Here is a 12177-nt window from a genome sequence, read left to right on the forward strand (position 1 = left end):
GTCATTTTTATGGCTTTGCTGTCTATCGGGGAGGGATAGAGTGTGTAAAGGAGCCATGTAGGTTTTCACGTGTGCGTGTGGACTCACTGCGTGTCGACTGTGTAGTTTCTCCAGAAGGGTGTAGTCGGTGCCTTTGGGGAAGCGACTCTCCTCATTGATAAGAGCCAACATGCCCAGTTTCTAAAGGGGAGACAGACAAAAAGAGAGAGAGAGCAAAGAGTTTGAAACACACCAAAGTCATGATGGAACTAGTTGTAATCCCATTGGGGCACATCTGGCAGCTATAACAATACGTACAGGAAACAGCAATGTTATTCATTCAATATGCTTTTTTTAATTGAGAAAGAGAGAGGAGGCACTGCGCTCAGCAGAGTAGTTTCATGTCTTATAATGAACTAAAATCAGACAGATATGTAGGGATGAAGTAGTTGTAGTGTAGTGTTTCCTCCAAACTTGCCAAGTTTGTGATTTTAAACCAGAAATCTTTCAAACACTTATGTAGAGGCTCAGTTTTAACGTCATTATAAGTATGGTGGTAAAATAACACAAATTCATGCCTTACTCTAACCATACCTCTAACCGCTGACTAGTGTACATTACTGTGCAAACAACATGCAAAATGAGACTATATAATGATAGACTGCGAGATGGGAGTCAGTGTAAGCACAGTGTGGCGTCTGGGTCAGCCCCGCTCTGGCTGGTGGTTAGCGGTCTGTCCTGGTGATGACTTTGCTCTGTCAGGGTCTGACTGTCTGTTACCTTTTCTATGAGATCCAGACACTCAGCGTTATCCATCCAGTCTATGGCTTCCCACTGGATCCCCTCCCTGTGAAGACAAACACCCACACAGACAGACACACCATGTATACATAAACATCAACAACCAGGAAGACACAATGGCAGCATTATCCAGTGTGAGCATGTGATGAAATGAGCCATGTCCAGGCTGCTGGCCTATTGTACCAGAAAACAACTGGCTGCGGGAGAAAGTGAGGCATTTCCAAACGTCTGGCAGTTTGCCGGTATGATCACAAAGAGGCTCAACCCCCATCCCCATCTGTGTCTGCGCTGTCTGCTCTTTCCACTGTATGCATCCATGTATGATGTTAAACTATGTAAAGGTTTCTGACCTGTTGTACTCCAGCTGCTCCAGGGAGAAGATGTGCTTATTGAAGTACTCTTGGAGTTTCTCGTTTGCGTAGTTGATATTGAATTGTTCAAACCGGTTCACCTACACAATGGAAGAACATGCTTTCAGTATACTCTCTGAGATTTAAATCAAATAAAAGCACACACTCACCAGCCACCTTATTTAGTTAATTTGTTCAACGGCTTATTAGCGCATGTTTCTAATGAGTCAATCACATGACAGTTACTCAGTGCATGTAAGCATGTAGACATGGTCAGGATGACCCCCTGAAGGTCAAACAATTCACTTGAAGGTGATTTAAGTGACTTCAAAAGTGGCATGGTTTTATTGTGTCAGACGGGCTTGTCTAAGTATTTCAGAAACTGCTGATCTACTGGGGTTTTCCCACACAACCATCTCTAGGGTTTACAGAGAATGGTGGGAAAAAGAGAAAATATTCAGTGAGTGGTAGTACTCTCAGAAGAGAATGGTCAAACTGCTTCAAGTTGATAGTAAAGCAACTAAAGCAGGGTTAGAGTATCTCTGAATGCAGAACAAGTCAAACAGCAGCAGAAGACTTCACTCTGAGTCACTCCTGTTAGTTAAGAACAGGAAACTGAGGCTACAGTTTGTGTGTGCTCAACAAATTTGGACACAAGATTAGAAAAATGTTGCCTGGTCTGATGAGGCTTGATTTCTACCATGACATTCAGATGGTAAGATCAAAATTTGGCATAAACAACGTGAAAGCATAGCTCCATAATGCCTTGTATCAGCTTGCTTCAGGCTGGTGGTGGTGGTGGTGTAATGGTGTGGGGGATATTTTCTTGGCATATTGTTGTTCTAGGAAATTGTTAAAACTCTAATGTTGCAGGTCTCGTTATCAGTATTAAAAAAGGTGTAATACTCTCAGTGTGTGTGTGCAAGTGTGTGCTACTACCGCAGATGTGACTCATGTTTGTCAAATGCACGTGACTAAAAAGAGCACAGATAAGGAAGAAATACAAAATGTAGCAAAATGCTTTGATAGAACAGTCATTGTGTTGGTATTCTCACAATGCACCAGAGAAGATAAGTTATCTGGTGATTTAAACCAGGATTTGATTCTTTTGGGGCTTTCACCTCAAAGTTCTCAAAGCCAAAGATGTCCAAGATGCCAATGGACTTGAAGTTGTCTTTCCCTTTGATCTTCTGATTGATCCTCATTATGATCCAGGAGAAACACTGGGAATAAAGCGCCATGGCCACCGAGTCCCGCGAGTCCACGGCCTACAGATCAGGGAAAAAGAGATGGAGGGCGTACCAGAAACCACGTCAGGCATAAATAAAAAGGAGGGGGAAAAAAGGAAACTTTGCAAACTGTACCCTAAACACAGCATTTATGACCACACAGTAAACATTTCATCGGTTCTATCAGGTGGCGGTTAAAGAAGTTAAAAACAAAAGATATGTTTGGACTGCTTGAATGATAGCGTGTGTGAGGCCTCAGTTCCATAAAACAAATAGTGGCTTGAAGACAAAGGTGTGTTATGTCAGCGTCTGTCTGCAGTTGAGAAGACGTCTGTTTTCACAACAGTCAGTGTTTTTTATCACCCAAATATCTTCAGAGTGACGCACTGCACTGTAACATTAGAAAAATCCAGTGAAAACAACGGCAAACTGGAATAAAGCGTAAAAGTTTATTTGTTTTTTTAAGTATTTTTCTTTTAAAGGAAATGACACCTACAGAAAAATCCCAAAGCCCACCTGGCAGAAAGAGGCTCATGGTGGCAGGCATCCAAGTTCACTTGGAGATTTATTTCAGCTGCTTTGTAGTTTATATTTCCATTCCACTAAATTTCAGAAAGAGCTGATGTTTTGTTTTCGGTACAACGCTTATCTGACATCTATTGTTTAATAAAAGTAAGATTTTACATAGAAAGAATGAACATGTGCCCCTTTTTCTGACTTCAGGTCCATTTCTCTCACATTAGATCTTCACAGCGATCCCTCAGGAGGTAAAGCGGGTCATTTGTTAACTGGAAGCTCCCACAGCCCACATGTTGCAGCATCCTTGGGCAAGATACTGAACTCTAAGGTGCCCCTGATGCATCCACTGGAGCATGAGCGTTACATAAAAAGTGCTTGTATGAGTGTGTGTGTGTGAATAGCTGAATGAGGTTTGTAGTTGAAAGTGCTTTGAGTGCTCAGAGCAGAAAACTGATCTATAATTACTGATACGGTTTAAATGTATTTAGCTTTTTTCTGAATTGTTGGCACTTTTACTTCAGTAAGAGGCTTGACGGAGGCCATGTGCTAAACTCTTGGTGTCAAGCTTTGTGCATTCATGGGCCCACATACAGCACATACAGGCCGGACTTGTTGGCCAGACCCCTGAAAATGACAAAGAAGTACATTCTAAAAACCTTCAAGTTAAATGAACCATCCATTTACAAAACAGATGACGAACAGTCTCAGATGTCCTAAGAAAAATAAGAATGTCTCAGTGTTTCCACATTAAGCCAGCGTGCTGTCATTTCGAGGAAACTGTCCCAGTTCACAAAAACACATCCACAGGACTCATTGGCCTTTGCATCTTACTTCGGTGTAATGTCTTTGTCATTAGTAAGGCTGTGAAACCGATGAGTCAGCCCCCAGGCTTAGGATGAAATTAGCAGGTCGGACAAAGCCTCTCATGAAGGATTCATTCCTAACGTAAACACAATGCTTGCTTCTAAAATATAGTGAAAAGTTTCAAAATTACACCCTGCTCCTCTGCAATTTTTACACTCTGGATCCAGTCTGCTGGATCCTTCAGCAGCCTGGTTCTGGCCTACAGGCCTTGAGCTTGGCATAAATTCACAAGTAAAAACTAAAAATGAAACTGTCCAAATCATTACTCAAACTAAAACTGATGAGAAGTCCTGTGAGCTACACGCAGTTCCACAGAAGAACATGAAAAGAACATAATTAATAACTTGACACGTTACTTCTCCGTGGTTCGTAGGACAGATGCTACAATGTGAACAACAACGAAAATCTACTTCCCATCCACATTTGAGTCCAGGGTAATTTTCTCCAGCTGCCATTGAGGAAGCTTTACAGCCTGTGTATGAATATACAAAGCCTGAGCTTGCCAGCTACACTTCCTCGACAGGTATTGTGCTTGATTTAAAAACAAAACAAGAGTGCGGCCGTGTGTACTTTATTCAGAGCCACAATGCTCCTGGGCTTTTCAGTAATCCATCATGCCTGGTCACCTTGTACGACTACTGGGAGCGAACAGAGCGCTGCTGGCTCCAGGATCTCCGTCACGGGGGTGAGAAGAATGGCTGCTTGTCCACGACAAGGGGTGGGGGGTGGGGGTCTACTGCTGGAAGTTGTGAGGGGGAGTGACCCCTGGCTGTTGTGAGAAGAGGTCTTTCTTGCCGACTCTAGGTCTGGAATAATGAACTCTATTAAGAGGCAAGTTGCTTCAAAGGCCAGGCAGAACAAGCAGCAGCAGGGTGACAGCACAAGACTCTTTGTCTGCTGATGAAAAGCTTTCTTGTAGCTTTCGTGTCCCGGTGATAATAATAAAGGTCCTCCCTGCATATTCGCTGACATTTATGAGCGTGAGTGGGCCGATGGGTTGAGCCCAGCCGAGAAGGGATTGTGGCATGTGTGTTCTTGTGGCATATGGTGAAAAGCACAACACATGCAGATGAAAACTTGTGCAATGTTTACAGTATTACAGATGTCAGCGCAGACATTTGAAGCTGAGGGAGACACAAGTGGATATTTATGCCAGCGTCTCAGTGCCTGGCTGCACTGCCTCCAGAGGAGAAGACTCTTACTTCACCACCAGTCATTGGTTCTATTGTGCTTTTGACTCAGATCACTATCACGATGGCTTTATTGTGCCTGAAATCTGGCAGACAAAAAGCAGGAAATGGCTGGGAGTCACGCAAGGGGATCTGGAAAGGCATGTGGTGGAGCGCGTCAGAGAAAATTGTGTGTGTGAGTGTGTCACCAGGACAGGAGAAGGAGAGGGGCGAGGACAGATATGGATCCACTGCATGATTAAGATTCTTGACAGAGCATGGTGCCTGAACTTAAAATTATACGCTGAATTCTGGGAAGTGAGGTCCAAGTGCTTCTTTTCTGTTTCCGTGTTAACTGTGTGATTCATGTAATGAGCAACAGAGGGGGAAATTGGGCTGGATGTGTTGTTACCTGCTCCACAGTGAGGGGGGAGCAGATCTCCTCTCCTCTGAGGATCATGGAGCGCTGGGTCAACACCTCTGACAACTGGAAGGAGTCGAGGCCGAGCAGCTCGCTGACGTTACTCACCACTGAAACAAACACAAGCACACACAGATGTACACAGGGTATCTATCACTTACGCAAACAGTTCAGGTGACTCCTATTCATGTTAAACAACAGATGTGGCATATACACAGCAATCCTATACCATCTGCAGGAAACTCTACTCTGCAGGCAAGTCTGTAGTGTTGGCAGTCACCGTAGTTCACAGGTTCTTTGGAAAAGAGGTCGGACACAGCAAACAAAGGAGCCTGAAGCTCATGTTACAGCCTGCTTGGTGCTCTGTGTGCTGGTACAATGTCAGTCAAACTCAGGGCCGTGAGGAATACTGCAGAGCCGTCCAAAATCGCTGATAACCCAGTTCTCTACTTCGGAAATTTCACCAGAAACAATTGGACTGAGTTTATTTTGGAATTTTTTTTAAACTGCTTGATAAAACCTGCATAGCTTGCGCATTTGCTTTCAGTACTAAAACCACTGCTTGGATCTTTTTTTTTCATACAAAAATTTCCCTTTCACTAAAGTCTAATAAAGGAATCAACAAAAGAAAAGAAGCAGCAAATAAATAAACAAATACAAGTGTAACACCCAGTTACACAGTTTAGCTTATTTAGCTGAGGCACAGTGGTGGGGTGGTTATCACAGTGGCTCCTCCTGCATACCCTGACTTTGAATTAGATAAGCAGAAGAAAGTGGATGGCCTATTTTTTTTTTACCATAGAGTTAGAGCATTTCCAGGTTTTTATACTGCTTTTAATCTGTGTAATTCCAAGCTTCAGTAATATGGTTCACATTGAGAATGTGTCATCAAGAGCACACACTCAGGAAGTGACTCTGTGGTGCCCAGAGACTGTCGACTGAAACTCGACACCTTGGATACCAATGACACGCAAAGTAACCACTGGCATTACTAAGTGCACCGAGCTCAACTTTGAGGCAAGTAAATGAAGCAACAACAGACCAAATATTCAGTAGTGCGTTCTACACAAATTGATACATGTACATAAAGTTTAACACACCACCAGATCTTTTAAGATTTTGGTATTAATTTCTTTTTCTACCTCCTTTGGAAGTTATCTGAGCTCCACCGGCAGTCATGAACTCAATGTTGCCCATCTGGAGGACTGCCGAAAGAAGCTTGAACACGTCCCTGATCTCCTCCTCATTGAATTCCATCACTTTCAAAGCTTCCTGCAACACAAAGTTACACAGATGTGCCACAATAAGGAATCCTAAAACAAATTAAATTCATTAATTAACATGCAACCACCTACAAACCAGACCCAATGTGAGATTGCCAAATAATAAGTTCACCCAAGGCTCATGTTCTATGGAAGCGAGGTCTCTGACTCATGAAAAAGAGTTACAGCGCCCCCTGGAGGGGAAACAAATGATGTACAAGAGTCCTTTTCATCCTCACCATCACACTGTTGAAGAGCTGCTTGTCGTCTAGACTGCTGTCCTTCACGCAGCCCGACTGGCTCAGGTAGTGATACGACTCAGGACCCTCAGACAAGAGGTACATATCTGTGACACAGAAACGGACAAAGTAGATGTAATAAAACACTTCAAACGGACAACACAGACGTTATTTCAGAGGTAGCTGTAGAGATGCCCCAAAGTACATATTTTCAGGATAGCAGTCACATAGCAGTCATATGTCTTCACTAAAGAAGTGTTTATATGGGTATCATAGTCAGTCACAGACTAAAAACCAACCTCTGTGGTCCTTGTCTGCCCCTGCTAACAGTGCGTAGAAGATGTGGTAGTTTCTCTCACCAGGATTCTGTCGGACCACGCGGTTCTTGGAAAGACAGCGTGATTAGAAAAACTGCTACAAGTACTTTACAACTGAACGAGTTATTCCGATTACTTATTTAAACACTGGTGTCATTGAAGAAGACTTGCTGAAGATATTGACTGTATCACAAGCACAATATAAGCTTACCTTTTCCAGCAAGTCTGATAGCTCAAAGTTAAGGAAAAAGTTACAGCGACTCGATCATCTGTGCAAAATACTATCTTTATAGTATGTGAGAGTTGATTTACTGTGTGAAGGATACAATCAATGATGCAACCTCCCTGGATGTTTCCGTTTTGGGAAAAGTGGAGCTGTATGAACTTCCCGAAGCGGCTGGAGTTATTGTTGTACACTGTTTTAGCATTCCCAAAGGCTTCCATGATGGGACTACAGAAAGGATAAAGACAATCAAGCAAATCTGTTACTATAAAGAAGCCTTTAAAATGTATCCGGTGAGCACACACTGCAGTGACGGTGATGTGGATCCAGATTATTTAATGTCTGAAGCTGAATTAGGTTAACATCACTGCCATTGCCACAAGCTGTTTGGAGAGTTTGAACTGGTATTTGAGGGTAAGCTCATAACAAATTTTTTTATCTTACCATGCAAATAATTTTAATTTAAAAATCAAATAACCTAAACATTAAAATAATGACTTGCACCTGGGGAGATGCATTTACACAGTACCTGCTCTGGACGAGGGCCTGCTCCACCCTGGTTGTCCTCTCTGAAGGAGGAGTACCTGCTGAGTTTTGACTCATCACTGAAAGAAACTTTAGCAGCAGCTTGGTGCTCTCCGTCTTCCCAGCACCGCTTTCCCCACTGAGCATGCAAAAAACAGAGAAGATACATAAACGGATCTGCTTGAATCTCTCCATGCATCCATTTTCTAAACTGCGTATCCAGTTCAGGGATGCGGGAGCTGATCTCACAGGGTGAGAATCAGGACGGGGCTAACCCAGAGAGACAGGTAACCAATCACACTCGCATGTACGGAAACTTTAGAGCCACTGCTTAACCTAACATGACTGCAGGAACCCACGCAGGTATGGAGAATATGCAAACTCCACCAAAAGATTTGAACCGAGGATATTCTTGCTGTGATTCAACGGTGCTGCATTCAGTTGGTCAACTGTATTCTTTACTATGTCTATTCATACAGTATTTTTGGGAAATGCAAGAGAACATTTTTCAGATAGGAGTACCTATTTTGCAAAGGTCAAAGGAAGACTACGATATTCCTTATTTCATATTCTGCTCTCAAGATTTATAGTGCAGCCAATAAATTTGCAGGACTCACCTGATGAGAACACACTGGCTGTCGTGTCTCTTCCACAGGCAGCGGTAGCACTCGTTGGCCACAGCGAAGATATGAGGAGGCAGCTCCCCCATGTGATGTTTGCTGTACAAGTCGACAGCAGCGCCATCGTACAGGCCTGCTATCTGCTTATAGGGATTTACTGCTGCCAGAATTGAACCTATGTTGGTCTGAGAGCAGATAGATGAAGGAAGACAAAAGAAGTCAGAGGATAACACAGGTGGTATGAAAGAACACACTAAAATGTATAATTCACTAATCGCTTTGCTATTCATTGAGCTCTGCAGTACTGTTAGTGAATACTCCTACTTCGGTGGATTCACTGAGTACCTGCATTCAGCAATAGTATTAAACTACTGCATATGGCCTAGTTTGCTGTAAGGATGATAATATTTTAGGATCCATTGCTTCTGCTCGGTTAATGCGCTTTGGGAAAAAAGTCCCCCCCACACACAAAAGTGTGTTTGTGGGTCATCCTTCCACACAGTGATACTATTCTCCAATACCACGAAGCCAGGCTTGGCGAATGCTCCGAGATGAGCTCAGGAGATAGGATTTCCAAAGGCATAGTTAATGTGTGTCTGTGGGGAGTGATTATTTTAATAATACCTGGATAATATTTCCGTGGAAGCCCAGAGCTTTACGTTGAAAGCAATCCTGGGGGTGAGAGTAGGTGAAACAAGGATAATAGAAATCCTGTTCTGAATACGCGCACATTATTCCAGAGTTTATATGTATTGTAAGTATTATTTAATATTATTAAACATCACCCTGCCCCCAGTCCTCTTTGTTTGTCCCTGTATAACTTTCTGACCATTTTCCAGTATATAAATATATCCTCCCCTGTTCGAGACGTGTTCTACTTTTCACCGTTCCTCACATTATTTATTCCCAGAAATATTGACTCACAAACCTCAAGTCAGGACTCTACTGGTACATCAATGAACACTTACATAGATGTTGTCTTTCTGATAGCGCAGAAACAGATTGTGCATGATTGCCGCTTCGTGCAGCTCTGCCAGTGTGGACATGTCTTCTACTCCATGGATGCTGCTGGGGTGCATTGGGTACACCATCTCCCTGTTCAGCTCCTCTTTTTGTAGGCAGATCACCTGTAACAGCAAAAGGCACACGTACATAGACATATATGTTAACATAAGGTATTGTCAAGGTTTATATGAGCCCATAAGTGGAACTGCACAAGTTGCTGTACATTGAAGCTGCACCATTTTGTCTCTGCACAAGAAAAGGAGAGTAAACGACATCGATACCTCCTGCATTTCACTAAAATTCAACTGGGATCCTTTTTCATGTTTAGTAACTGATAATTTAGTGGAATGAACTTTGTTATTTTATTTCTGAAGTAAAGAGTACCAATAAAGTTTAAAACCATTGTAAAACTATAGCAACACAATAAATTACCCCATGTTTACTCATGGCATCTCTAATCATGGCTAACAAAGACAGCAAGCAGCCAGTTACATCAGGGTTTGAACAAAACAAGTTATGTCCGGGTCACCTTTAAGATGTTAATCAAACTCCTGACAGAACGTCAGTCTTTCGCTGCATGCTTTGGTGACAGGTAGATCAGAAATATCACTCAGGAATAACTGAAGTAAAATAAGATAGACTGCACCCCTGATATGTGCCTGTCTGTGCCTGCTGCCAGCATACCAGGCAGGCAGAGAGCCCCTGTCTTACTCATGTCCGGATGGCTCTTTCACGACCTCTCTCTGGGTGAGAAATTAAGGGATGGATAAGATCTAACGGCATTTATATAATGGAAGTGAAAGAGTGAGAGCGAATAAGGTTCTTAATAATAATAATAATGGATTGCATTTATATAGCGCTTTTCTAGGCACCCAAAGCGCTTTACAATGCCACTATTCAATCACTCTCACATTCACACATTGGTGGAGGCAGCTACAGTTGTAGCCACAGCTGCCCTGGGGCAGACTGACAGAAGCGAGGCTGCCATATTGCGCCATCGGCCCCTCTGGCCAACACCAGTAGGCGGTAGGTGAAGTGTCTTGCCCAAGGACACAACGACCAGGACAGAGAGCCCAGGGAACGAACCGGCAACCTTCCAGTTACAGATGCGCTTCCCAACCCCCTGAGCCACGGTCGCAGCCTTCTTTGGCTATCAGAACTCTAATGCACAAGATAAGAGAGCAGAGAGACCACAACTATGTCAGTCACCAGTCAGGGAAGCGGTGTCCAGATCGATACTGATGGATAAGAGGCTGTGGCATCCCAATGCACTACTGCTGCTCTCCTGGCATGTTCATGTGTGTCCCAGCAGGGAGGAGACACTGTGTCTCAGAGAAACACTGAGTCAGCAAAGGCTGGCTGATGAGGCTGCTAATAGACTGTAGTCAAACATTTGAGGCTCTGTTGATTCTTTGAAAGTAGATCTAATGAACATGAAGTAGGACTATATCAAATCTTTCCTTTAATAGAGCATGCAAATAGAAGTTTTTGTTCTTGTAGATGGCATCTGGAGTAGCCCCTCTGTTTTAAGGTTTGATGTGTTGTGCACTCATAGATGGTCTTGTTCATACATTGATTGTAAAAGTGGTTATTTGAGTTCCTGTTGCCTTCCTGTCAGCTCAAAGCAGACTGAGAACATTCGGTCTGCTAGAGATCGTTGTGTATGAAAATCCCAGCAGCTGTCCTTAATAGATTGGCCAGTGAGTGCACATTATACCTTTATAAAAATCAGCTGCATGAAGATAAACTATATGACCTGCATTTTCAAATGTGTCTTATTTTGTAAAACCCTTTCCGGGATGGCATACGTTAGAGTCTGAATATCTTAAATAATCACATGTGCAGTTAGTAAATCTTTAAAGAAAAATGTCGACGAGGCCGTTTATAGTAAGTAACACAATGGGTAACACAATAGAATGGGTGTATGATGAGAAAAAGTCACAACAACAATGTAGTCAGTAATGTTTCTGTGGTATTAACGTTTATAAATGAGTAAAGACCTTTGAGAAAAAGCAATTTGTGCAATGATGTCATTCAGCGAGCAGAAGTTTGCAGATTTGCAGCCAGATGTCCTTCAACATTTGGCTTTAACCCCACCCTCTCCTTTGGCAAATTGGTGAAGATTCACTATGGGGCCTGAGTGACTAATAAATCAGAAAGGCTTTTCACTTTGAATACATCCACAGTCAGCAGCATTAGCATTTACACCAGTCACTTAAAGGGAATGATGCCATTTTTAAACACTCTGATGGATTTTCTTTGGTTTCTTTTTCTTTTTAAGATAATTACTGAGACCGCCAAACAAAAACGTGGTTTAAAAAGCGTTTCTGTTGACACTGATGACAAACAGCAGATATCTACAATAACACTGACTGCTGATGTTAGCATTCACCAAATGCAAGTTCAAAGCAGCTTTAAGGTGGCTGGGAGCAGAGTGTAACACGGGGAGATAATTTACCTGTTTGCATTTTTGTGTATGTCGGGACACAGAGTGGGTGTTTGTCTCCGTGCACATTATCACCTTGTTTCTGATCTTCTTTAAATAACTTGTGGCTCAGATTTCACAGAGCGAGCCGCAGGGACTTTTTCCTCCCTGAAACATCAGAGATGCCCAGGGGCAAACTGAGCTGAAGTTTTGGGCATCAAAAGGTTTC

The 12177-nt window shown here is 42.8% G+C and overlaps 1 protein-coding gene across 1 annotated transcript in view; it reads right to left on the minus strand.

The window, feature by feature from the left end:
- myo10l3 (myosin X, like 3) overlaps positions 1 to 12177 on the minus strand; it is a 60014-nt gene that overhangs the window by 25064 nt on the left and 22773 nt on the right. Inside the window, exons 3-15 of the mRNA XM_085434151.1 lie at positions 9487 to 9645; positions 8516 to 8703; positions 7903 to 8037; positions 7477 to 7601; positions 7362 to 7375; positions 7133 to 7217; positions 6834 to 6940; positions 6475 to 6604; positions 5324 to 5442; positions 2252 to 2398; positions 1131 to 1231; positions 760 to 826; positions 88 to 180 (exon numbers count right to left, since the gene is read on the minus strand). Coding sequence (XP_085290277.1) covers positions 88 to 180; positions 760 to 826; positions 1131 to 1231; positions 2252 to 2398; positions 5324 to 5442; positions 6475 to 6604; positions 6834 to 6940; positions 7133 to 7217; positions 7362 to 7375; positions 7477 to 7601; positions 7903 to 8037; positions 8516 to 8703; positions 9487 to 9645 — 1470 coding nt within the window. The remainder of the gene's footprint in view (positions 1 to 87; positions 181 to 759; positions 827 to 1130; positions 1232 to 2251; positions 2399 to 5323; positions 5443 to 6474; positions 6605 to 6833; positions 6941 to 7132; positions 7218 to 7361; positions 7376 to 7476; positions 7602 to 7902; positions 8038 to 8515; positions 8704 to 9486; positions 9646 to 12177) is intronic.

Source organism: Copadichromis virginalis, linkage group LG16, assembly GCF_057382275.1.
Source record: "Copadichromis virginalis isolate Kocher_CV1m ecotype Utaka linkage group LG16, C_Virginalis_male_GT1.1, whole genome shotgun sequence".
In the NCBI taxonomy this organism is placed as follows: Eukaryota; Metazoa; Chordata; class Actinopteri; order Cichliformes; family Cichlidae; genus Copadichromis; species Copadichromis virginalis.